The 22,155-nt window shown below is 36.3% G+C and overlaps 2 protein-coding genes and 1 non-coding gene across 4 annotated transcripts; 1 reads left to right on the top strand and 2 right to left on the bottom strand.

Moving 5' to 3' along the window:
• Positions 1-2,332: 2,332 nt before the first annotated feature.
• On the bottom strand, positions 2,333-7,760 carry LOC116254832 (PRA1 family protein A1-like). Its single transcript, XM_031630433.2, has 8 exons — positions 7,298-7,760; positions 5,888-5,928; positions 5,721-5,799; positions 5,340-5,426; positions 5,151-5,239; positions 4,982-5,053; positions 4,767-4,901; positions 2,333-2,706 (listed from the first exon to the last, which is right to left on the bottom strand). The coding sequence occupies exons 1-7, from the start codon at positions 7,453-7,455 to the stop codon at positions 4,798-4,800; spliced, it is 630 nt and encodes a 209-aa protein (XP_031486293.1). The 5' UTR covers positions 7,456-7,760; the 3' UTR covers positions 2,333-2,706; positions 4,767-4,797.
• A 1,297-nt stretch (positions 7,761-9,057) lies between these two features.
• Positions 9,058-9,131, bottom strand: TRNAV-CAC (transfer RNA valine (anticodon CAC)). Its single transcript has one exon. It is a non-coding gene; the product is annotated as a tRNA-Val (tRNA).
• A 1,987-nt stretch (positions 9,132-11,118) lies between these two features.
• Positions 11,119-21,609, top strand: LOC116254891 (folylpolyglutamate synthase). Of its 2 annotated transcripts, none has more exons than XM_031630526.2 (15): positions 11,119-11,569; positions 11,650-11,715; positions 12,940-13,049; positions 13,762-13,822; positions 15,844-15,927; positions 16,735-16,791; positions 17,276-17,290; positions 18,353-18,388; positions 18,489-18,566; positions 18,766-18,930; positions 19,022-19,288; positions 19,402-19,480; positions 19,800-19,946; positions 20,111-20,265; positions 21,399-21,609. In XM_031630526.2, the coding sequence occupies exons 1-15, from the start codon at positions 11,435-11,437 to the stop codon at positions 21,456-21,458; spliced, it is 1,515 nt and encodes a 504-aa protein (XP_031486386.1). In that variant the 5' UTR covers positions 11,119-11,434; the 3' UTR covers positions 21,459-21,609. The 2 variants fall into 2 exon arrangements, with proteins under 2 accessions (XP_031486386.1, XP_031486385.1); XM_031630525.2 differs by having other exon boundaries at positions 11,120-11,569; positions 17,276-17,336; positions 18,353-18,399.
• Positions 21,610-22,155: the final 546 nt, after the last annotated feature.

The following is a 22,155-nucleotide window of genomic DNA, read 5'->3' as shown; positions in this document are numbered from 1 at the left end:
ACGTGCCCACAAATACTTGCAACTTGAAAGCAAGAATTTCTTATGTATTAAAACATAAATTGAGATCTTGATATTAGCAGATAACCATATCATCTTTCAATAAATTTTTTCACCCTTCGCAATGTTCGGAGCAGGTTTTATGTTATGGTTCTTGATAAAAAAGGACTAAGTTTCAAGTTTTCTGAACTAGAAGTAAACTCCGAATATATATATATATATATATATATATATAATTACCAAAATACCTTTATAATAAAACGTGGGAACTTATCTCCCAATATTAAGCAGCCTAATGTGGAAGGTCTTCTCTTTAACCAGCTCATCCAAACGAAGAAAAAGAAGTTCAGCGATCGTTCAAGCCAGTGGCAGAGCCAAAAGAATTGGTTGGAGGAGCACTCGTTTAAAAATTTATATATAAATAAAAATAAATATTTAAAAATGCCCATTTAAAAATAAATAAATTTTAAGAGACTGGCACCATGTGGCTCCGCCAAGATCCAATTCATTTGCTCCTTCAAGCAGAAGCAAGAAGTGCATTTAGTGGCACATACTGAACAGTCTTTAATATTTGAGGCGTCAGTTCCATGTTTAACTTAAATTTAAACTTAAGAAGGCATATTTTTTATAAAGTGGTTTGATCTTAGATGAATGCAGTTTAAATAAATTTACATTAACGTTCTTGAACCAGCTACAAAATGAGTAGAATGAAAATTTTGAAACTTGGGTGCATCTTCGTTGGGTACCTTGTTTTCAAATATTCAAGGAGAATTTTTTCTTCTTTTGTTTTCTCTCTCTATTGAAACGATTGCATAAAGAACTGCTGACCAGTAGTGAGGAGCCAGGACCTCGACAGCCATGGCCCGCTTATTATGGCTTCTTTCACTTTTTTAAAGTGTACAAAATTTGGCAGCGCTGTGAAACCTCTCGACCTTGTCCTTCTTCTGAATTCAATCCTGCACTCAACCATTGTTTAGTCCCCAAAACGTGGAGACATGTGATTTGGTGTCTTTCACCAAACAAACGAGCGTCTCAGTCTCGGCTCAAGAAAGCATCACATAAACGTTTTAATCTAAGTTATATGAGTAGTTCAATAAGGTCCATTTATTGTGTAGTTATACCCTCGTAGTCATGCTTGTACTCAAGGTGGGTAATTAAACATGTTGGGTATTTTTTAAATTGAAACCATTCAAACTACTTTATTTTATTTTATTTTTTTCAACTCTGTTTTCATTTGTTTCGAAAGTTATTGTTCATTAACATGTAATGTTTTTAGTTATATCACTTATTCATTTAAATGTTGTTTACCTTTGATATTTTTGTGTTATATATATATATATATATGTGTGTGTGTGTATATATGTGTATATATATAGTTGTTGAACTCTTTCACCATATTTTCTAAAATTGTTGTATCCGAACCATATCTATACCCATGTGACTTCAGTTTTAATTTAGAGAGAATCTCAGAAGGTCCCAAAAAACAGATCCAAGAGAAATCTGATACGATAGATTCAAATACACTAGAGGGTAAGTCAACATAGAATCAGCGGAATATAAAAACCAAGCTCGTTTGTGACTCTGCAGTCATCAGGATGGAGACAGAATAGAATAAAATATAAGATGAGACGACCAACTCCCGAAGGTAGGTTAAGGAGCTGGTGGCTTAACCAATAAACACCATAGTCGCCTCCGCAACAGTAACAGTTCGAGGTGGAAGTCTGCGAAACCTCTACATTTGCCTTTCCATAACGGACAATCACCACAGTCCACAGCCGCTGCACCACCCCCTCACCGAAAACACTTCGTCTTAGGCAGGAGACGTTGCTTTTGCAAAGATATGACGCCCAACTATTGAATACATGAGTTCAATATTCAATTTTACTTTAAACAACTTGTTTACCTTCGAGGAGTTATGAAGAAGATGCAGTAACTAAATGCTAAGATTAAGACTATTCTTCCAATCAACCGCAGATAAATTGTTTTTCGAAAGAATACTTGGATTAGTACTTTACAAGCTCCAAGTAATAAATTGTATTTTTTTAGAGATCAGTTTCATTTTGACTTTGAAAAGATAATTTTAGCTGACAAGTCATCATTCATCATTGTTATACACAATCATCAAGTTTGTTTAGTGCACAAAATGCAAGACCCTTACCGTCCAGTGTTGCTGAAAACTACTCAAAGGTGTTTTACTAAAGCCAAGAGAAACCCAGCAGTAATATTACCCAAATCACTTTGTACTCGGCACCCGCTTCCGGCGTGATTTTCTTTTTTAACATTTTTTAACACGTTCAAAAGAAAGCTTATTCAGGTTTAGAGTAATCCATAGAGCTGAATGCAAAAGCCAAACATACATACATCACAACAGACATACATCACAACAGCTACATGCCATCCAAGATCCCTTCTCGTGGCACTTGGACACCATCCACCGGCAGGATCACGATATTGTTACTTAAAAATAAGCATTCGTGTTGGTTAATGATTGCCAAATTTTAAAAACTACGACCATGCTGTATCATGCTGCTTGTTAATCCAGGTGATCTTGGAGAAAGAATTCCACTAAAACATGGCCATGACTTTGCAACCCATCTCTGTACAGAGCCCTGGCTTTCACCACCTTCCGTAGCGGTTCATTGCGACCATAGCAGAAGCACTGCACACTATTGAAGGTTCGACATGCGACAACGTCATGACGCAGAAATTCTGCAAAAAGAGGATGGTGGAACAATGAAATACATTAAAAACGAAAAAGGTATGCAAAAGGCCAAGACAAGAGAAATCACAGTTGTATACACTGATGACAGCGACCCTACACAAGCCTTTTCCAGCGATGATAACATTTTTTCCTCAACTGCGCAACTAATAGCTTCAAAAGGATCACTGCATACAAATGAAAATCTAATGCGGCAACCAATCCAGTTTCATTGTATTAGGTACAATCCTTCCTACTTCCTCCTAATCATCACAAGAAAAACCAAGTCAAAGCTTATGCCTGGTTCACAGCATTCCTTTTACAACTAAAAGTAAGAAGTTGATGATGCAATAGGTGGCCGGTGGTGCTGCCACATATCTTATCCAACTTAATTGCAACATATTGGCATTGACACTAAGACTGTATTTGTAAAGCACTGGTTCCAAAAGCAAATGCCTTCTCTTGAAAGCATTGATGCAGCCTACCTGCAAGATCACTCTGTCCGTTATTACCGAACCTTTTTTTTTACTTCCCAAAGCCAGAATTATAACTTCTCTGGTAGCACAATTACTTAGAGACAACTGAATTCTAGTTTCTTTGCTCGATGGAAACACCCTTTTAGTTTTTTAAGCTAACAGTCAATGGTTTATGAGAAACCAGGGTGCTGTGAACAATGTGGGGATATCATTGTGTCGTCACTCTTAATAGTTTCACTCAGTATCTTAAATTACTAGTAAATTTTCATGTTAAGATACCAAAAATATACTGCCAATTAAATTATTTTTTTTAAAAAAAAAAAAAACTTGACCTGGTGTCCTGCCTTCTAAAAGTTCACATATACACCTTGACACATATCTACTTACCTCCAGAAGCTGTGTCCTCATGAAAAAGACCAAGTATGCTATCCTTTAGAAGACTTTCTAGTAGTCAATCTCATTCAAAAAAGAGAGGACAGGTTCAGAGGCTACTCTAAATTGCACTAAACAAGCTTGGATCAGCCATATAATCTGATGCACCACTTCCCTTTAATTGGCTTGAAACTTGAATCTTTACCTCAAAGAACAAAGAAGGTAACAAAACAATTAACATGATTAAAATGCAACATGGTTAGATGTACTAAAATAACACATGAAGTCAGTAAAGATGCAGAGGGGCGAGAATTGACAGAGAAAACCCCCAACTTGTGAAACAAAAAACACCAACTTTGACGAAAAGGTGAAGCCTCTAACAAAGGGAATATATCCAGAAGTCAAACACCCAGAAATCAAGCTCCTAACTGGATCTTCGTAACACTATCCTATAAAATATGAAAGTACCTTTTATAATGTGAAAATGGAGCTCTTGTTGATATTGTTAACAAGGGAGCTAAAGATATTCCACATGCATATTTTTCTATACTAAATCTTAAAGATTGAATAGCATGATTAGTAGAAAGTTCAGAACCAAACTACTAGTGAAATAATATATACAGGCAACCAAGAGAACTGTGCTGCAACGGTCTTGATACCAGTGGTGTATATATTTCACACTGAAAAACAGATTAAATTTTTATTTTTGAGAACTGTGAGAACAACCATAAGCATTTTGCCCGACCATGAGCGCTATAACTAGGATGCACAACAGAAGAAAACTAAAGTTGATATGGAAATGCAAAGATGCATAAAACAGCATTAGTGAAAAAAAAAAAAAAGAATTAAAACCAGAGTAACTTATTGAAACGAATATGACAAGATGCCTTTCAGAAATAAATTCTAGCATTATCTTGACATTTATTCTTCTATATCAGCAAGCACCTGCAAGCTTAACACAGAAGGAAAACAGAGAGAATAAAGGAAGGCATCAGAAGAATAAAATGTGCATACAAAGTGGCCAAATTTTCTCAATTTTGCCAAAAATACTTGCAAAAACTTGAAAAGATGTCAATGCTGTTGTACCACATGGTTAGACAAAAAAATAACACAAGTACGTGCATAAATATGAATCATACAATTGACACTTTTAAGAGGAAGCAAGTATCAAGCATGCAGTAAAACTTTTAATCAATTGCCTTCCATGAAGAAAGCCATCTTACATTGATGTATAAGCATTGATGCTCATTCACGTTACAACTCGCTGTAATTCCTCCACACTGCCCTGAACTCTTCACGGAATGTATTCAAACGAGCCTTCAAGTTAGGTGTTCTGAAGCTTGCATGAAGAAAAGTAGCTGTGGAAATGAAAAGAATTAAAAAATTGCAGTAATAAAAGGATCAAACCAGTCAAAAACCAAGGGATCACATGCATCACCTAGAAGGCCTATAAGAAATGCCACGAGGACAGTGATAATAGCACAAGAAACAAACCAAAGGATAGCACTTCCTGCAAAACAATAGTGCATCTCAAACAGATAATCAATTAACAATTGCAACTTGCTATAGTCTTTATTGAACCAAATCAGAATCCACGATCTACAGACCAATTGATAGAGCCAAAACAAACACCCAACGAGGTCGACCACAAATATGTATTCCTCTCCTTGCAGATGGACGTCCACGAATAACAGGTCTGCATAATTAACAGCAGCTGACAACCATGTGCATGTACCAGAACAGCCAACTTCTAAATGCAAGGCATCAAATTTCAGCAAAATAAATAAATAACTTACGTGATTGGTGGTCTCATCTTTGCAGCCAAATGAGGAGAGAACTGTCGCACTGTTCTAGTCACCTTCTCATTAAAACTAACTGCAAAACTGTAAATGGAAGCTTCAGAGTCACAGATGAAGTCACAAACCTGAAAGAATTGTCACACACAAGATGAAATGGACCAAACAGAACTGACATTTTCATTCAAATTTCCATCAAAGAAACATCCTTGGAAGCCTTAGGAAGAAAAAGGAGGAGAAAGAACATGGGAAGCATTAACTTGAATTGACCTTGAAACAAATATATTTGACACGAGAACAACATGATACAAGAAATATGAAATTCAACGTCTACATAAAAAACAAAATAGCAAGCAAAACCTTTATAAGTATGAAGATTACCTATCATTCAAGAAGGCAATGGCTAAACCAGCCAAAACAGCAGCGATTAGACCAATCGGTTTCCTAAGAAATCCCATGCCTGCATTAACACAGGAAAGAGAAAAAAGAGGTTACACATTTCATATCATGGGGGGGCTTTCTTTTTAAGGGTGGAAGGGGGTGCTTACCAAGAATAAATGTTATCATAATGAAGTAGTTAGTCCGGTAGCTGCAAAGCACAAAATACCTCTATCAGAAGACCATGACCAATATAATTATGATGCAAATAATACATACATATACAAACACTATCAAAAGATTAAGAACAAAAACGCTAACGCCAAAAGTCACTATAGAATATTCCAAGACCTAAAAGGAGACCTTTTAATTCCTTGAACTGGCTGGTCAACCTTTAAGCTGCCAAAAGGTAAGACGCAGATGAGATTAGACTGAGTTTACTAATGCCAACATTCCTGAAAACAGGGTCCTAGCGAATAGGTAGAGTCACGAAAGTATAGAAGACTGGAGACAATGCACAGAGGTTGAGGGTGAGGATAGTCTGACATAGAGATTGTAGAAAAAGAATATAAGTTAAAGACACTGACTGGTTTTGCACAAAAGGAACCAGGTTTGCACAAAAATAATGTAATGTGCTTCCATGAGCATATTATTGTACCCGTGATGGCTCAAATGGGTAAACTGCGATTCTTTCTCTGAGTCCATGCTTTCTAAATAATCAAAGTTATATGCCTCGTATGGAAACAAACCAATATTGTATGTGATTAACAATGTACCGAACAAAATTTGTTCACCATAATGGTCAGATTTTGTTTCTGGTTTTCCAAAGCTTCTTTACCTATTTCTAAATAAATAAATTATTCAAACATATCATCACTTATGTTCTTCAGGAACTATAACCCAATATACAGGTAAATTCAACATTGCAGTATGAAAAAAAATTCAAAACATCCACGTTGAACAAATATAGAGGTAGCAAACCCGATGTTCAATTAACTTGGTATGGGCACAATATTTCCTTCTGAAATTAAGTTTCTAGCTTGCGCATTTTGCAACACAACCGTATGTAACATGTGGCAGCTCTCTCTGCTACCACACATCACAAAAGTTGAGAACTCACATATCTTCCAACATAACCATAGCAACATGTCGCAGTTCCTAGCACATCATTGTCCTTTGACAAACCAAAAAAGAAAAAACACATGCACACACGCACAGAGAAAATAAATGAGATCCAATCATCAAACAAAACAGATGGACAATTGGTCACAAAAATCTTAATATCCGTGGCACGAATCAAATTATCACATCCACTCATTTTACCGAAATGCCTAAAAGTGTGCACAACAAAGCAGTAACCCACTTTGAGTCCTTGTTGAGCGCCAAATCTTAAAAAATTCCCCTACAAGGAACAACCTCACGCAGACAACGTCCATATACATGTTTCAATTTCCCCGTACTTTCTTCATCGACCCCACAACCAAGACAAGCACAACCAAAAACCAGAACCGAAGAGAAATTGTAACCTAACCATACGAATTCCCAAAGTTTATAGATCGCGAGGATGAGGGATTTCTTACTAGTAGAGATTGCACTTGAGGCGGCTGTTCCATTTGTCATAGGATCTGGGCACGGTGAATCTCGAGAAGAATTCGGTGAGCGGCCTCGGCGGCGACGACCAATCAACCTCCCTCAGTGCGTCTAGGAGATCCTCTGTAGTGACGTTCCCCCAATCCATCTCCCTCTGTCCGAGCGCTCAGCAAGAACAATATGACCCTAAATGATCTTCGAATGGGAAAGAAAGAGCCCTAGCCCTAGATGCTTGCTTCTCCCTTCTCCTTCACAAACTTTAGAAGATCGATCCTTCCACGTGGAGACCGATCGATCGATGAACGGATGCGAATCGAAACCCCCCGGGAAGTGAACAAGGATCGGATGGACGTGAATTCTTTTCCCTTCACCTTCTGTTCTGCAATTTCGTCTCTCTTCCTTCTCGCTTTTATGGCGTCTTTGCCGAAGGGGACAGCAAGGCTCCTTCTCCCAGTTCGGTTTCGTTCGCGCCGACTTTAAATAACAATACCGGGTGTTTAACGCCGTATCGTTATTTTCCGTATTTTAATATGTGGATGACGAACTAGCAAAGTAATATGGTATTGAACATGTTATTTCGCTTCTCGTCTCACTTAACGTCTAAATCTGATCTAGATCTTTGTTGGGTGAGCTAGAGGTGTTAACCCCGCCGCCCAAGAAGGCTCAAAGGCCTCCCATTCTCTCTGCCTTCGGGGTCCTGAGCTGCGTCGGTAACAGCGGTGCACCCTTCAGCTTGGATGTCGTGCCCTACCCCCTTAAGACACAGAAACATAACGCTCACGGGAATCGAACTAGAGACATACCTTAATACAGGCTCCTAACTCGACCAGCTACGTTATGTCCCTTGAAGCGTTTTAAAATCTTTGTTGAAAAGAAAAAATATATATGACATATAATTTCAATTAGATTTATAATAACTTATTAACTTATAAGGAGCGTTTGGTTGTATTTAGATTGAAACCCATTGACCTAGCATTTGATTTTGGTTTGTTAATAAATCCATTGTTCACCAAACTAATGATCTTCAAGCCCAATACATATATTAGAGATCCATATTTTACCTTTTTATGTGTAGGGAAAACATGAGATCTAAAATATGAGATAGAAATAAATTGATTTTAAATCCACTATTCTTATCATGAGATTTGTGATCCAAAAATAGTTTTCCATACATCTTATGAGAATTAAGCATTTTCATTCAACTTGCTCAAACATTTGAATCATGTTGCTTGTGACGCTAAGATGGAATCTGGATAAATAAGAATTTGAAGAAGCTCATTCAATACTCACTCGAACTGCCACTCACGAAATGTAAAAGATTCCAATATCAATACTCTACCACAAACAGAGATTGAGCAAATGATGTGCATGACCTGAATTGAGTGCAAGCATCAAGCCTTTGAGGTTTACTTTAGCCACGCAATGAATGTATTCTTGGACGAAGTCACGGAGGGAATTTATTTACGAGAAGCAGAAACGTGGCGGAAAGACAATGATCGCCTTTTGCTTAGGATCATCCAAGTGGCCATTTAGCCAACCAGATCTAAAATCCAAATCCAGACACGAAAATGTGAAGCCGGGTCTAACCACGCCGCTAGCCAAATCTGGTTTATTTGCATGGATCAGATGCAAACATTCATGGATATGGACTCAACCAAGTCTAGGGCGCACCGATTTTTCAATAATTAGACAAACCATATATGCTTTCTGGAAAAAAAGAATAAGCCGAAGGAAAAAGTAACTGAAAAAGTGTCTGAGCCCGGGTTCGAAGCGGGGACCTCTAGTGTGTGAGACTAGCGTGATGACCAACTACACCACCCAGACGTGTGCGTTGTTTGTAGCTTCGATTTTATTTTCTTCGTTCAAGAATTGTAAAACTTTATTCAAATTCTAATTTGCATGTGTATAAGACTATATTTCTAAGATTTCACCCTGAATAAGCAGCCTCTAACGGTATATATTTGCAAATATATATATATAATTGGACTTAAAAAACTAACATAAATGTGCTTTTGTTTTTCTCAAGTTAACTGCGTGGTGTTCCATGGTTTATGAATTGAAACATTATGGAATCATATAAGTTGCAAGGTCTTACATGTCTGAATAAAGCATGTCTGTCTTTAATGCTCGCTACTTGAATATGATAAAAGGAAATATTATGAATGTCTATGTATAATCGGGTATCTAACCGGACCCATTTCAAAAATGCCGGGTACGAAAAAAAAAAAAATTCAATTAAGAAATTGATCAAATTATTATTTAAGAAATAACATCCGGTCTAATTTGAGTTTGGATTTAGAACTACATAAATATATGTTCGTTTTCTCTATGAATTCAAATAAAATACAATTTTAAATGCATGCCTTATATCTAAGGCCTTTGCATTATGCAAATCGGTCGAATTCGATTTAAAATTTGGCCACAAGTTCATATGTAAAATTAAAAATCAAATTTGAATTGGATTCAGATTGTGAAATAGGAATTAGGATTTAGCATTTAGGCGTGGCTTTCATTTATTCATGTGCAGTTTCAAACTTGAATCTAAATACATGAACATCCGAAAAAAGTATGTACACTTAAGAGTATATTTGATTCAAATGCAATCCATTAACATCTCTAACAAAGATGCTGCCGGAAAACATGTATCTTTTACTTTAGTTCTTCTCTTGCATCTTATGTTCGAGATGAGTTATATCTTTGATAGCCTCGTGTCTAAGTACAAAGTCCTTTTCGTTGAGTCCAAAGAAAGGAAACGAGTAAATGATGAATTGGGAATCATCGGATTTGAAATCCTCTCTGGTCTGATATACGTGGTAAACAAATGCCTCTCAAAAAAATGCTGGCAACAATAACATTACTAAAACATTTGGTCAAAAGTTACTATATAATTGTTTTTAAAAGTATGATGTGATTATACACAGTATTTGAGCTATCAATTTATGCATTTGATAATAATAACATTGTTAACTAGAACACTAAATTATTGTTGTATAAAACGTATTGTAATATGTAATTATAATGAACTGTTGAGAAGAAAATAATGAGAAAAATGTGCGAACTAAACACTACAGTACAAAAATGTCTATCATTTTTTTTTTCTCTCAACCGTCTATCGCAATAGATCATACAACATTCGCGAGTGAGCCAAGTGACTCTGCATAGATAGAGTCACAATTCAATTTTCACACACACACACATATATATATATATATATGGTTTTTACAAATAACATATATAATATTTAGTGTTTTATAAATTATATATATAGGAAAGTTGGTATAAAAATCAGATCACTTAGGCAAAAAACAAAAACCAAACATTATTAAAATTAATTATTAAAAAATATTTTTGTATTTTAAATTTATAGATATGATATTAAGAGTTACTTAATGATAAATGCACATTAAGTTAATCGTTTTCTTACTCAAATAATGAATTTTAATAATAAAAAATGAACTGCTTTATAACATCAAATTTCCGATACTAGAAAGGTCGATTTTTTACCAAAAAAAAAAGACTTAAACAAAAACATGATTTATATTAAATTAATATTTATAAACACGTAAGGATCACATTGTGTTTAAATTGTTTTTTAACAAAATTTAAGAGGTTTGATTTTTATCCCTTGCCCAAGTTATCTGGTGTCTACTAAGCACTTATATCACTTATATAGTACAACGTTTTCTTTGGTAGCGTTCGCCATTTAAAAAATGTATCGCGTTTTCATCCATAGCCATTCTATTGTAAATGAATGGTTAAAGCGACACTCTCGCTGTCCTATAAGAACTTCTGGTTCGATGACAAAAGAAAATTCTGTGTCCTCTTAGAACCAACGGCTCGCGGCGTCCATCGACCCATGAGAAAAGCTAATATTTTACTCGTTTGACGCCGTAGATCGACACAGATGAACGACAATCAGAAATCATCGAAGTTTATTGGTGCCTGCACCTACTGATTCTGTGTTGTTGCGAACTGTAGGCGGCAATAATTGCACCGGGAAATCTTTCCGATTTTCCTGAACTGGTTTTGCGATTTCCAAGTTTTTTCCTGCTTTTCTTGTTTCTGGATAAGTGGGTGGCATCTACATTCCTGCAAAGGCGCCAGCCACACTTTGCATTCTTGAAGTCATGGCCGAGACTTCCGCGGCAGCTTCTGAGTACGAGGAGGCTCTGAGTGCCATCTCCTCTCTGATCACGCGGCGCACCCGTGCTGACGGAACCAATAAAGGTGATCAATTCGATCTACTGTACGATTATCTGAAGGTGGGTGCTTTGAGTTATGTGTTACTACCGATGATTCCTTCGTCGTAGACTGCTCTCAAGTTTGTGGAATCGGCCTGTAGATTCTTGAGTTGGAAGGGCGTCTTTCGAAGCTAAATGTCATCCATGTTGCTGGTACCAAAGGAAAGGTATTGATTGCTGTACATACTTCGGTATCGGTGATCTTTTTGAGTCAATGGATGGAATTGCGTTTATGATATTTCAGTTTGGTTCCTGCTCAGATGTGTTTAGTTCTAAAGAAATCTCATTTAGCATCTAGGAAGCGTGTTTCTCTTTGCTTCAATCACAACTTTCTTGTTATATTTTCTGTTACAAGAATCTATTAGGGCGCCAACCAAAAAAAAGCAGGGCGCAACAAAAAAAAATAGAAGGTTGCTATTAGAGACATTCATCTTTTCCCACTTTAGGTACGTGTCTGGAATAATTAGGATTCTTTAGTTTTCAGTTGCTTTTTTGCTGCTTTAGTTGACGGGCTGGCCGAAAATGCCATATTGGTTATATTGGTCTACCATGTCTGCAATGCCAAGGCAGTTGCCATTTTATCCCTCTGTTAAATCTGTAGTCCGGACTGGGGGCTCGATCTTTTAGATTATCCTCAAACTGACTTTAGTGGCGGCCATATAGTTGACTTGGCCAAAGTTATGGAAGAACCGCCTCAAGTTTAGGTAATGTTCTTAGTCGGAGCCAGAAATTTTGGCTGGAAGGGGAACTATTTCAATAACTTTAATGCTTTAAGGGCACCTATATATGCAAAAAAGTCAAATATATAAAATTATTAATAAAATAAAGAAACTTTGTAAGGCTGGTGTGGGCAGTTCACCATGTGGCTCGGCCACTTCTGCCTGCATTCAAAAGCAGCCTTGAGCTACCAAAGGTCTGACAACAGCAGTAGATTCACGCAGGTAGCATCACCCTTGTGGCTGTTGTGCAACACAAATTCTGTCTACGTGTTCCTAGTAATATGCTGTCATGTTGATGGTATAAATAGTCAAACTCGTATGCATGGAGATATGGTTATGCCGCTTCACGTTTCATTCAAGTCTAGCGCTCGACCATGTCACGGTGTATGCAATTGCATACTGTTCTTCAAACCAGACTTGTGTTTTTGAAATATTTATTTTTGTTCTTCACTTTACTTATCTAAGAACATTGAGAGACGGCGTTGGAACTTGCTTTCTGCACGTCTCCTGGGTTCTTGATGACATGGATAATATAGGTTTCCCACTCTTGCTTGAAACCTTGAATGAATAATTTCTGTTGATAAATTCTGTATTATGAATATAGTGTTTTTTCTCTCTTTGTGCTGTTTAACTTTTTATTATGCATCTGAATGCTTTTCTGAACTATGTTAGGGATCAACATGCACATTCAGCGAGTCTATCTTGCGAAGTTGTGGTTTCCATACTGGGCTCTTCACAAGTCCCCACCTGATTGATCTGCGAGAAAGATTTCGACTCGATGGGTGAGCTTTAGAATATACTAGTGTACAAGTAGTTAGCGCTCTGTGTGCTGCATATCCGTTAGAAGCTTTTGTTCAGATACTCCTATTGTGAATTAGTGATAAAGTCCAAACCCAAAGAAGACATGTAATTTACATATCAACAGCTATTTCTTCCTATAGTAAAACTTCTCTTTTAGTTCAAATTGATTATTTTCTTTATTGAATGGCTAATGGCTTAGACAGTGAGACTGATATAATCATTTTCTGAATATCAGCATTTATGTTTGTTTACTTTTTTCTTGTGAATTTGATAATGTTTTCCTGTCATAAATGGTGAACTTTAAAAGCTTTGGACGTGTGCATAATATTACTCAAGCAGATAAGAATCATAAGATACAGTCATCCATTTCTCCCCCATAATCTCATAGTTCAGTGACACTCGTTATACCTTTTCTGAAGAAAATTACTGTGATGGTCTATCGTCCTTGTTTCCCTTGCAAATAATTCTACTTATTGTTTTCTAAAAACTAGTATAGCTTATCATATTTCAACTTTTATGTGGGGTGTGTGCAGCCACTTTAAGGTTTATGCACACTATCATACCTTATGTTTGTGCCTATATATGTTCCTGCAGGCATGTAAATGCTTGTTTATTTCCAAAATACTGTTAAGTTTGCATTTGAACATTTTTGTGCTGGCAACATGTTTAAGCATATTTGGTCGACACTTGTAGGGTTGAGATATCAGAGGAAAAATTTTTGAGATACTTCTGGTGGTGCTGGAATCAATTAAAGGTAGCTTGCTTCTATACCTTGCCAGCTGCTACACGTGATTGTTGTGGATTCTGTCCCTTCCATTTAAGAACTTGGCTTTCATGTTGTATACTTTACGTGTGATATTGGTTGGTCGATGTTTGTTGTAGCTAGTGCAAGAGCTATGTGATTGAAAATGCATATTTCTAATAACCGTTCTGAAAAGGGGAGGAGCTTTTAAGGGCTCAGTTTTTGCGAACTTGCAAACTAGATGAAGATGTCTTTATTTGTATTACATAATATGACACAGGAATAGTCTGTAAATGTCAGGGCATTTAAATATATCAGTTTGCTTTATAAGCAGGCATCATCATGCTTCCCAAAAGAATGCCACTTGGAAGTTTTTTTTCTTTGCTGTTTCTCTCTTCTAAACATCAAAGTTGGACAGCATGAAGATTATTTTCTGTATTTCTCAAAGCAATTTTTTGAGGACAAGTCTTTCTCTTTCATTGCATATACAAATTTTAAATGCGAAAAGTATTCCTTTTAGTTGAAAAGATATAGCATTGCTGCTGAAAATTTGGCAGATTGAAGAGACTAAATGTGAAAACTGAAAAAGTGAGAGATTCTTGTCATTCTGTCTCTTTCAAGAACTTGGCTTTCATGTTGTATGCTTTAGATATTAGTCGGCTTATGCTTGATGTAGCTAGTGGAAGACCTATGTGGTTGAAAGTGTGTTTATACCATTAATGTGTACCGGTTTGCAAATTCTTGAACTAAAGGACATATCAAATACTTCGTTTTGAAAAAAGGGGAGGGACTTTTAGCAAACTTGTTGCAAACTTGCCCTCGAGATAAAGTTGGTCGACTGTATTAGATAAGTTTCACATAAATAGTCTGTAAAGATCAGTGCATTTACAATATTCATTTGCTTTATAAGCATGCATCATCATGTTTCCGAGAAGAATGCCACTCGGAAGTTCTTTTTTAATTCCCTCTCTGTTCTTCTAAGTTGGACAGTTTGAGGATTCTTTTTTCTCTATCTCTCAAAGCAATTTTTTATGTACAAGTCTTTCTCTTTTTTTTTTTTCATATGCATGTAAATGCCAAAAGTGTTCCTCTTGGTCGAAGGCTCCAAAGGATATAACATTACTGCTCTTGGCAGATTGAAGGGAGTAAAAAAATAAAAGTCATCTTTTAGACCCGTGTTTTCAGTGTGCAAGTCATTCTCTTTAGGGTTGGAAGTGTTCACTAGTTGACTGGGTTCCTATACAAACCATGGTTGATGGACCACACTTTTCCATCTTTTTGAGACAGTTGCTTTGTTTAATTCTGTCTTCAACTCAGAGAAGTTTGTCATAGTTCCAGTACATCCTAGTTCTAGTATCCTTGTGCCGTGCACTCTTGAGTACATGAATCTGAATGAATATGAACTGCTTTAGCTTGAAATGATCTGTAAAAATTGTAGGTTGTAGGTTAGTGGTTATCCTGCATATTGCATGTAAACTTGAGAACAGTCAAAGTAGGCAATCAGGCAATGAGCTCAGGAATAATCTAATGTTGTACTTGCTTATTATATTTATGTTCACTTCATCTTGCATTTGTGTGTTTACTATGTTTTTATATAGAAAACTAAAATATACTGATGCCTGTCCACCTGCCTGTCATTTATAGTTTAATGCAAGACATGAATCACATATACGTGGTTAAGTACCCAGTAAACACGTACTCTATCTATATGCTTTAGAGGCTTGATGCTTGCATGCAGTTCCCTTCGTGACCTGAATTATCTAGACACTCGTCTGACTTGCATAACTTGTGTAGGTGTTGGTTCTGTTAGCTTCTCTTGTCGGTTATGTTCCAGGACTTATCTAATGTGGTGCATTTTAAATGTTTCTGCTTAGGATATTGGTTGTGTCTTTCAAGAATTAATGGAAAGCATGAAAAATTCCATTGGAACATAATACTGTTTATGACTTTATGTAATTTCAGTTCATTACATTGCAGTAGCTGATTTGGTCGTCTCACCATTGAAATTTAACATTATGATGTGGAATTTGTAGGAGAAGGCTACCGATGATGTCCCAATGCCAAACTATTTTCGGTTCTTAACTCTCCTTTCCTTCAAGATATTTATAGAAGAGCAGGTATCAATTAATTGCTTTTATTCCCCTTTTCACTTAATTTTCCTTCTTTTTGGCAGTCTAGGTAGAATGATGATTCGGTCATGTTCTTCCATCAGTTGGGTGCTTGGGTCAAATTAAACTTAAACCTGGGGATAGAATGGAAATCATAATTCTGGGGTGTTGAGAGACATAGTTAAGAAAGATGGAATTTTTTTTTCCTTGAAATTTTGGGTTGAGTCCATCATCCTCATATCTGGCGCATGGACCTGGCTTTTTTTTTCTTGTTATGCATGACCTGACCAATTGCGCCTCTTATGCATGACACTATTCTTTAATAATCCTCTCACTCAAATGTTTTATTATCTGCAGTTGATTTTTCATTGCAATGCATTCATGTTTTAATGTTAGCACACTTTATTAATATGCTATTCTTGTTAGCTATTCAATGTACGATTGATTTGGAAAAAATATCATTTCCATTCCTGGAAAAGACTACCTTAACAATGCAGTCATCAGACATAACTGGATCATTGAGGCAAATGCTTATGGTCGCACTGCAGGGAGAAAGACAATGGGTTGGGATTGGGGCTTTTGTTGTTGGCAGGTGGTTGGCTTGGAAATTTTTTTGTTTTAAGTTTGGTATTTTAAATAGTTATATTGAGATAAGAATCATGATTGACGTATTATGACACACATATCATCTACTATTTCATGCTTTCTTTTTTTTTCCATGAAAATAAATTTTACCATATTCTCATAGTGATGATATCATGAAGATGCCATTTGTGACATGAACTTGAATCTTCTCATGGTGTTTTGCGTAAACAGGTAGATGTTGCAATTTTGGAAGTTGGCTTAGGTGGAAAGTTTGATGCAACAAATGTGGTATGTTCTTTTAATTTTTAGTTACTTGTAGGAGCGGAACTTTTTGTTTACATATCATGGGACTGTTCAATCGGTGTAAGAAGTATTGCATCGCACAATACTTTTGGAAGGACAACTTTGCATTTTTCTAAGGCAAATTAAAGCATTTACCTTCCTCTTGTTTGCCCATATTTTTTTGCAAATGTTCTACAGAATACTTTGCCTTCAACCAGATGACAATGACATTAACAGCTTTTGTCTTCTTTTTTTATAATGGTCAAAGCTAGATGCTTGATCAACAAAGTTAACTGGATGACTTGGTACTTGCATGTAATGCTGCTAAAAAGAAGCATCCATACTGTAAACAAAGTCAGCCATTTGTATGGATGCTAAACTTATTCTGAATGATACAACTACAGCTAAGACTGGAAAATTTAGGTGCATTTATTCTTGTCTAAGGAAGTTACCGCATTCTGTTTCTTTAATTGGTTGATTATTTCTGCAGGTGGAGGCACCAATTGTATGTGGAATTTCTTCACTAGGTTATGACCATATGGAAATTCTTGGTCTGTGCTTTTCCTTCTCTCCTTGTATCTGCCTGAAACAAACTTGAAAGCAAGTCTATTGACTTATGGATTCTGATTTTTAGTCAATTTCCATTTGTATGCTATTATGTTTTTTTTTGCTGTGTAATTTTTGAGCAAATTCCAGAAAAACACTAAGTTTCTAACTGCACCTAACTTTTGTAAATAACCAAAAGATTTGTGGACGTTCTTTCATCCTTCTGCCATTAGGCAAGTGGAAAGGTTGAGTTCTTTCCTTGAGACAAGGGCTTTCTCTTGGGGTCCATCCAATCTGAGTTGTCAATGTTACTGAGCAACCTTAAGTAGAAAGTGAAGAAACCCAAGTGTCAAGAAATATTTCAAAAAAAGTACCAAATTTGGTTGACAAATAAAAACCTGGCCTGACTTCAGAATGCTGTTAAAATACATTTTAGATGCATTTAGATCTACAAGAATTATGCCTGAGAATACCAAAATATTTTATTTACTTAAATATTACCCAAATATATTTTGGTTGCTATTAAGGATGTCCCCTGTCTTGGATCACAACTAAGCAACTTAACCGAACGGGCCTGTTAAAACTCTAACCTGAAGATCTCTGAGCTGTGAACACTATCTTTGTGATGCTTCTTATGTCACACTCTTTCCACTTTATATGTCACCAGATCTGAGAAATTTGAAGGTTGATTATCTTGTTATCTAGTTAATTTATGTTATTCATTTTTAATTTGAATGGTTTTTTATCATGGAATAAACTGTGAAAGAATCACATCAAAAGAGGGAGAAACCATAATAGAGGGCTAATTCCAAATTTGAAATATATTATTTTAAGTTTATATAGTTCAATAACTTCAATGAATCACCGTCTCTTTATCCATCTTATCTATTGTGTTGGATAATTAACTATTTGGATTGGAGCTGCCTCTTTACCTTCAGTCTCCAGTTCTCTTTGTATATGGGATATGGACAGTCCAAAAGGTTCTAGTCGGCCAAAACTAATGTTTTTGAGCTATGAACAGGAAATACTCTTGGGCAAATTGCTGGAGAGAAAGCAGGTATCTTTAAGGTATTCTTTTTTTTTGCAAAATTATGATTGTACTTTGTGGTTTTTTCCTTGTTGGTATTAATGTTCTTTCAATGCTTGTTCCGGTGTAGCGCGACATTCCAGCATATACAGTAAATCAGCCTGAAGAAGCAATGTCTGTGCTTGAAAGCAAAGCTTTAGAACTAGATGTGAGTAACCCTCTTCTTTTATTTCCTCCTTTCATTTCCTGTTTGAACAAAGCCAGAAACAATCAATTGCATATTTGCAGGATTTTTTTTTAGTGAAATTTTCTTTTTTTGCCATAACTTGCTGTTTTTCTATAAAAGTCAGGAGCAACATGTCGTAGTAAATGTCATACCTAAGGTTTTTTTGTCATGTGGGGTGCAGGTGCCCCTTAGAATAGCAAAGCCACTGGATATCAGCATGTTGAATGGTCAACAGCTGGGGCTTGCGGGTGATCATCAGTTGATAAATGCAGGCTTGGCAGTTTCCCTGTGTCACACCTGGATTCAGAAGTTGGGGCATGGAGGAAAACTTGATATGAAAAACTCTGTATGTTTTGTTTTGTTCTTTCATGTGGCATTCATCTTGGATATTGATTCTTTCATTTGTTTACTCATTCACCTCTTTTAACTTGAACCAGAGCTGCATACCGGAGCAGTTTGTAGACGGACTAGTGGCAGCCAGGATGCAAGGTCGAGCACAGATTGTACCAGACGTGTGCATGAAGATGCAGAATGAAGTCAAGTCTGGAGAGTTGACTTTCTATCTCGATGGTGCACACAGCCCTGAAAGTATGGTAGTATGTGGAAGGTGGTTTGCTAATGCCATCAAAGAGGCATCAAGTATGTCAGAGACACATCTTACCGATGCTTACATTTCAAAATCTTCCACTAAAAAATCTATTCAGGCAAGTTCTTTCTGATCTCTGTAGTTATTTTCTTGATGTATGCAGTGCACAAAATGCTAGTTTCTTAAAGGTACTAACTAGTTTCTCACATTATTTTTAAATGCATGCTGCAGATTCTACTATTCAATTGCATGCCAGTTCGTGACCCAAAGCTGCTGCTACCAGTTCTTGTAAACACTTTTGCTGAATATGGTATGATTATTTGGTTTTATTTGTGCAGAGGTTCTTTCTGGAAGTGCATGAGTCAAACTATGTTTCATCAGTGATGCCTTCATCGACCTTCTAATCATGTCATACCCCAGTAAAGCTTGATTTAATTTTATGTTATCTGGAACTCTGTCTAAATTCTGAACCTTCAGTTTGATGCATGCTAATGATGCATATTTTGTGGTTATCCTTTGATTTATCCTATGTTCCACAGTAGTCTATTGTCCTGCTTTTGTTTATCACCCTTTGGTACCTGTATATATAATTTGGATATATGGTTAATATTCTTGAATTGGCATTTCAGGTGTACACTTCCAGAAAGCTCTTTTTGTACCTAGCCAGTCCGTGTTTAATAAATTGGGGGCAAATGCATCAGCAACAACTGATCCTTCTCAAGTTGACCTTTCTTGGCAGTTGACACTTCAAAAAGCATGGAGAAACTTAATCCACAGTACTATATACTAGACTTCTGGTTATCATTGGTGTTTGCAATTTTTTTGTTTCAAGTGTTGACCATTATATCCAAAGCTGAACCAAGTGCTGATATTCTTTTTCTTGGCATGCAAGTAGTTCTGCATGCTTTTTTCCTTTTATGTGATTGACTTTGTCTGACAGGTAGCAATGACAATGAGAGAGTCTCTCCTATATATGATGAAAGTAACTTGGAGCTTGTCCTCAATGACCAGAGTAGTGCAGTAATATCTTCCCTTCCACTAGCTATCAAGTGGCTAAGAGGCATTGCCCAGCTGAATGAGTTAGTCCATGTTCAGGTATAACTTTTGCCAAATTTCCAAGTGAATTCGTAAAATAATCTTAGGGGCCAAGAACTGGCAAGAAGTGCTTATACAAACATGTATCTTGGGATAAAAGTTAGTTTAGTAATCTTAGAAAACATGGTCACAAATATCATTCTTGGGGCTTTATGGATGAGATTTCTCTCAGGTATTGTCCACCAAAGTGTTTTTTCTTGTGGATTCAAAAGAAAAAAGGAATATAATGTAGAAATATTATGAACTTAAGAGCTTTATATTTAATTCTCTTATAAAATTTTAAGACAAATAGACAAGGAGAACTAAAATACATTTAAGCAAGCATTTCTAGAAAAAGGAAAACACCATGATAATATTGTGAAAATTATTTTTTGGCAATATTTGGAACGATTGCAAACTTTCCAGTTAAAGCATCAACTAAAGTATTGATTAAAGCACAAAAATATCTCTGACATTTGTCACTATTCTTGGAAGTCATTGAAGATAGTCTATTGATGGAATGCCTTGTGAATTTCTCATGTTAGCATCATGGATTACTATACAAAGTGATTGTTTTTTAAATGTATGGAATGCATTTGGAAGTAGGCTTCAACACATAGTAGTGTTAGATATTGGAACTGTATTGAGTTAGTTGGAAAACTGACCAGATGGTTATATTGGAAAGTATTTGATCATGTCAACGTTTTAAACTTAGGTTGATATATGCAGGACAGAGAATTTAAAGTGGGTTATCCAGTTTTCTATATGGTTTCTCTTATTAGTTTACATTGCCCATACTTGTAACAAAAGTATTCCATTGTAATGCATTGTGATGTTCCGAAATGTACTCTTGAAGCTTGTAATATCATAAGGTGCATAAAATCAGATGTCATCCAGTTATAGACTTTGTGAGCCATTTGGTTTATTTTTAAAGGGAGTTGTTTGGTTTGGTCCGCTGAATTGAGATTGGATGCAATGGCTGCATGCTGAATATTATTGATTGATTCTTCGGACTGTCCTGAACACTAGCCATAAAAGAAACTGCTTTAGGAGATTGACTCATGCTCTCCCCCCCCTCTCTCTCTCTCTGGTTTCTTTATATGTGGAAGTGCTTTCTACTTTTTAACATTTTCTTCCTTCTGTTTGATAAGCAGGTTCTTGTGACTGGCTCCTTGCATTTGGTGGGAGATGTGCTGAGATTGATCAAGAGCTAGAAACTAATTGTTGCTTGAGCATCAGGTTGGTTCTCTTTCAAACCCTTGATGGACAACATCTGGACTTAACAGGTCTCTTCCAACTTGAGACAATTGTATTAACAATCTTGATTTTCCTGTGGCAGTGAACCAGCCAGCAATCATTTGTGCATATCCGTGTATGAGACAGCAGCACACACACACACACACACACACACACACACATATATATATATATATATATATATATATAGAGAGAGAGAGAGAGAGACACTACATTATAGTGTGGATTGGGTCAAAGATAACGAGAGCGGAGTGTTATGCACATTTGAAGAACAAAGTAAATGCATGCGTCCTCCACACTTGGACCTAGGACTGAAAAATGTAATAATGTTTTTTCAACATATACGTAGGTTTTACAAGCCATTGATTTTCAAAACATTTGATTTTCAGTCATTATTAAATAATGTCTATATAATATATATGCACTGTAGTTTTCTCTTATTATTAAGTTTTAAAGCATGGAGAGTGGAGACCACTACCATGTTTAGTTTGTTCCAAAAATGGAAGATTTATTTTAGGAAGGCACAGCGTTCATTAACATTTGTTTGACATTTGAACTCCGGTAGGCTTATTACATGCCTCATGGCTAACAATGTCTTGTTTGGTTTTCTACTCGCAGCTCGCCGACTTTTTTACTGTCATGATATTGTGGTTT

This window comes from Nymphaea colorata, chromosome 5, assembly GCF_008831285.2.
Source record: "Nymphaea colorata isolate Beijing-Zhang1983 chromosome 5, ASM883128v2, whole genome shotgun sequence".
NCBI classification, from domain to species: Eukaryota; Viridiplantae; Streptophyta; class Magnoliopsida; order Nymphaeales; family Nymphaeaceae; genus Nymphaea; species Nymphaea colorata.
The sequence above is the reverse complement of the archived record's forward strand: the minus strand, read 5'-3'. Positions and strand labels throughout refer to the sequence as shown.

Bases quoted from the DNA above. Each gene is read 5' to 3' on its own strand.
- LOC116254832 (XM_031630433.2), bottom strand. From the start codon at position 7,455: ATGGATTGGGGGAACGTCACTACAGAGGATCTCCTAGACGCACTGAGG. The intron at 5,800-5,887 runs GTAAGCACCCCC...GTGTTAATGCAG, and splicing joins TATGATAACATTTATTCTTG to GCATGGGATTTCTTAGGAAA. The intron at 5,427-5,720 runs GTAATCTTCATA...TTCCATTTACAG, and splicing joins ATTGCCTTCTTGAATGATAG to TTTTGCAGTTAGTTTTAATG.
- LOC116254891 (XM_031630525.2), top strand. From the start codon at position 11,435: ATGGCCGAGACTTCCGCGGCAGCTTCTGAGTACGAGGAGGCTCTGAGT. The intron at 11,716-12,939 runs GTATTGATTGCT...GAACTATGTTAG, and splicing joins TTGCTGGTACCAAAGGAAAG to GGATCAACATGCACATTCAG. The intron at 19,481-19,799 runs GTATGATTATTT...TTGGCATTTCAG, and splicing joins AAACACTTTTGCTGAATATG to GTGTACACTTCCAGAAAGCT.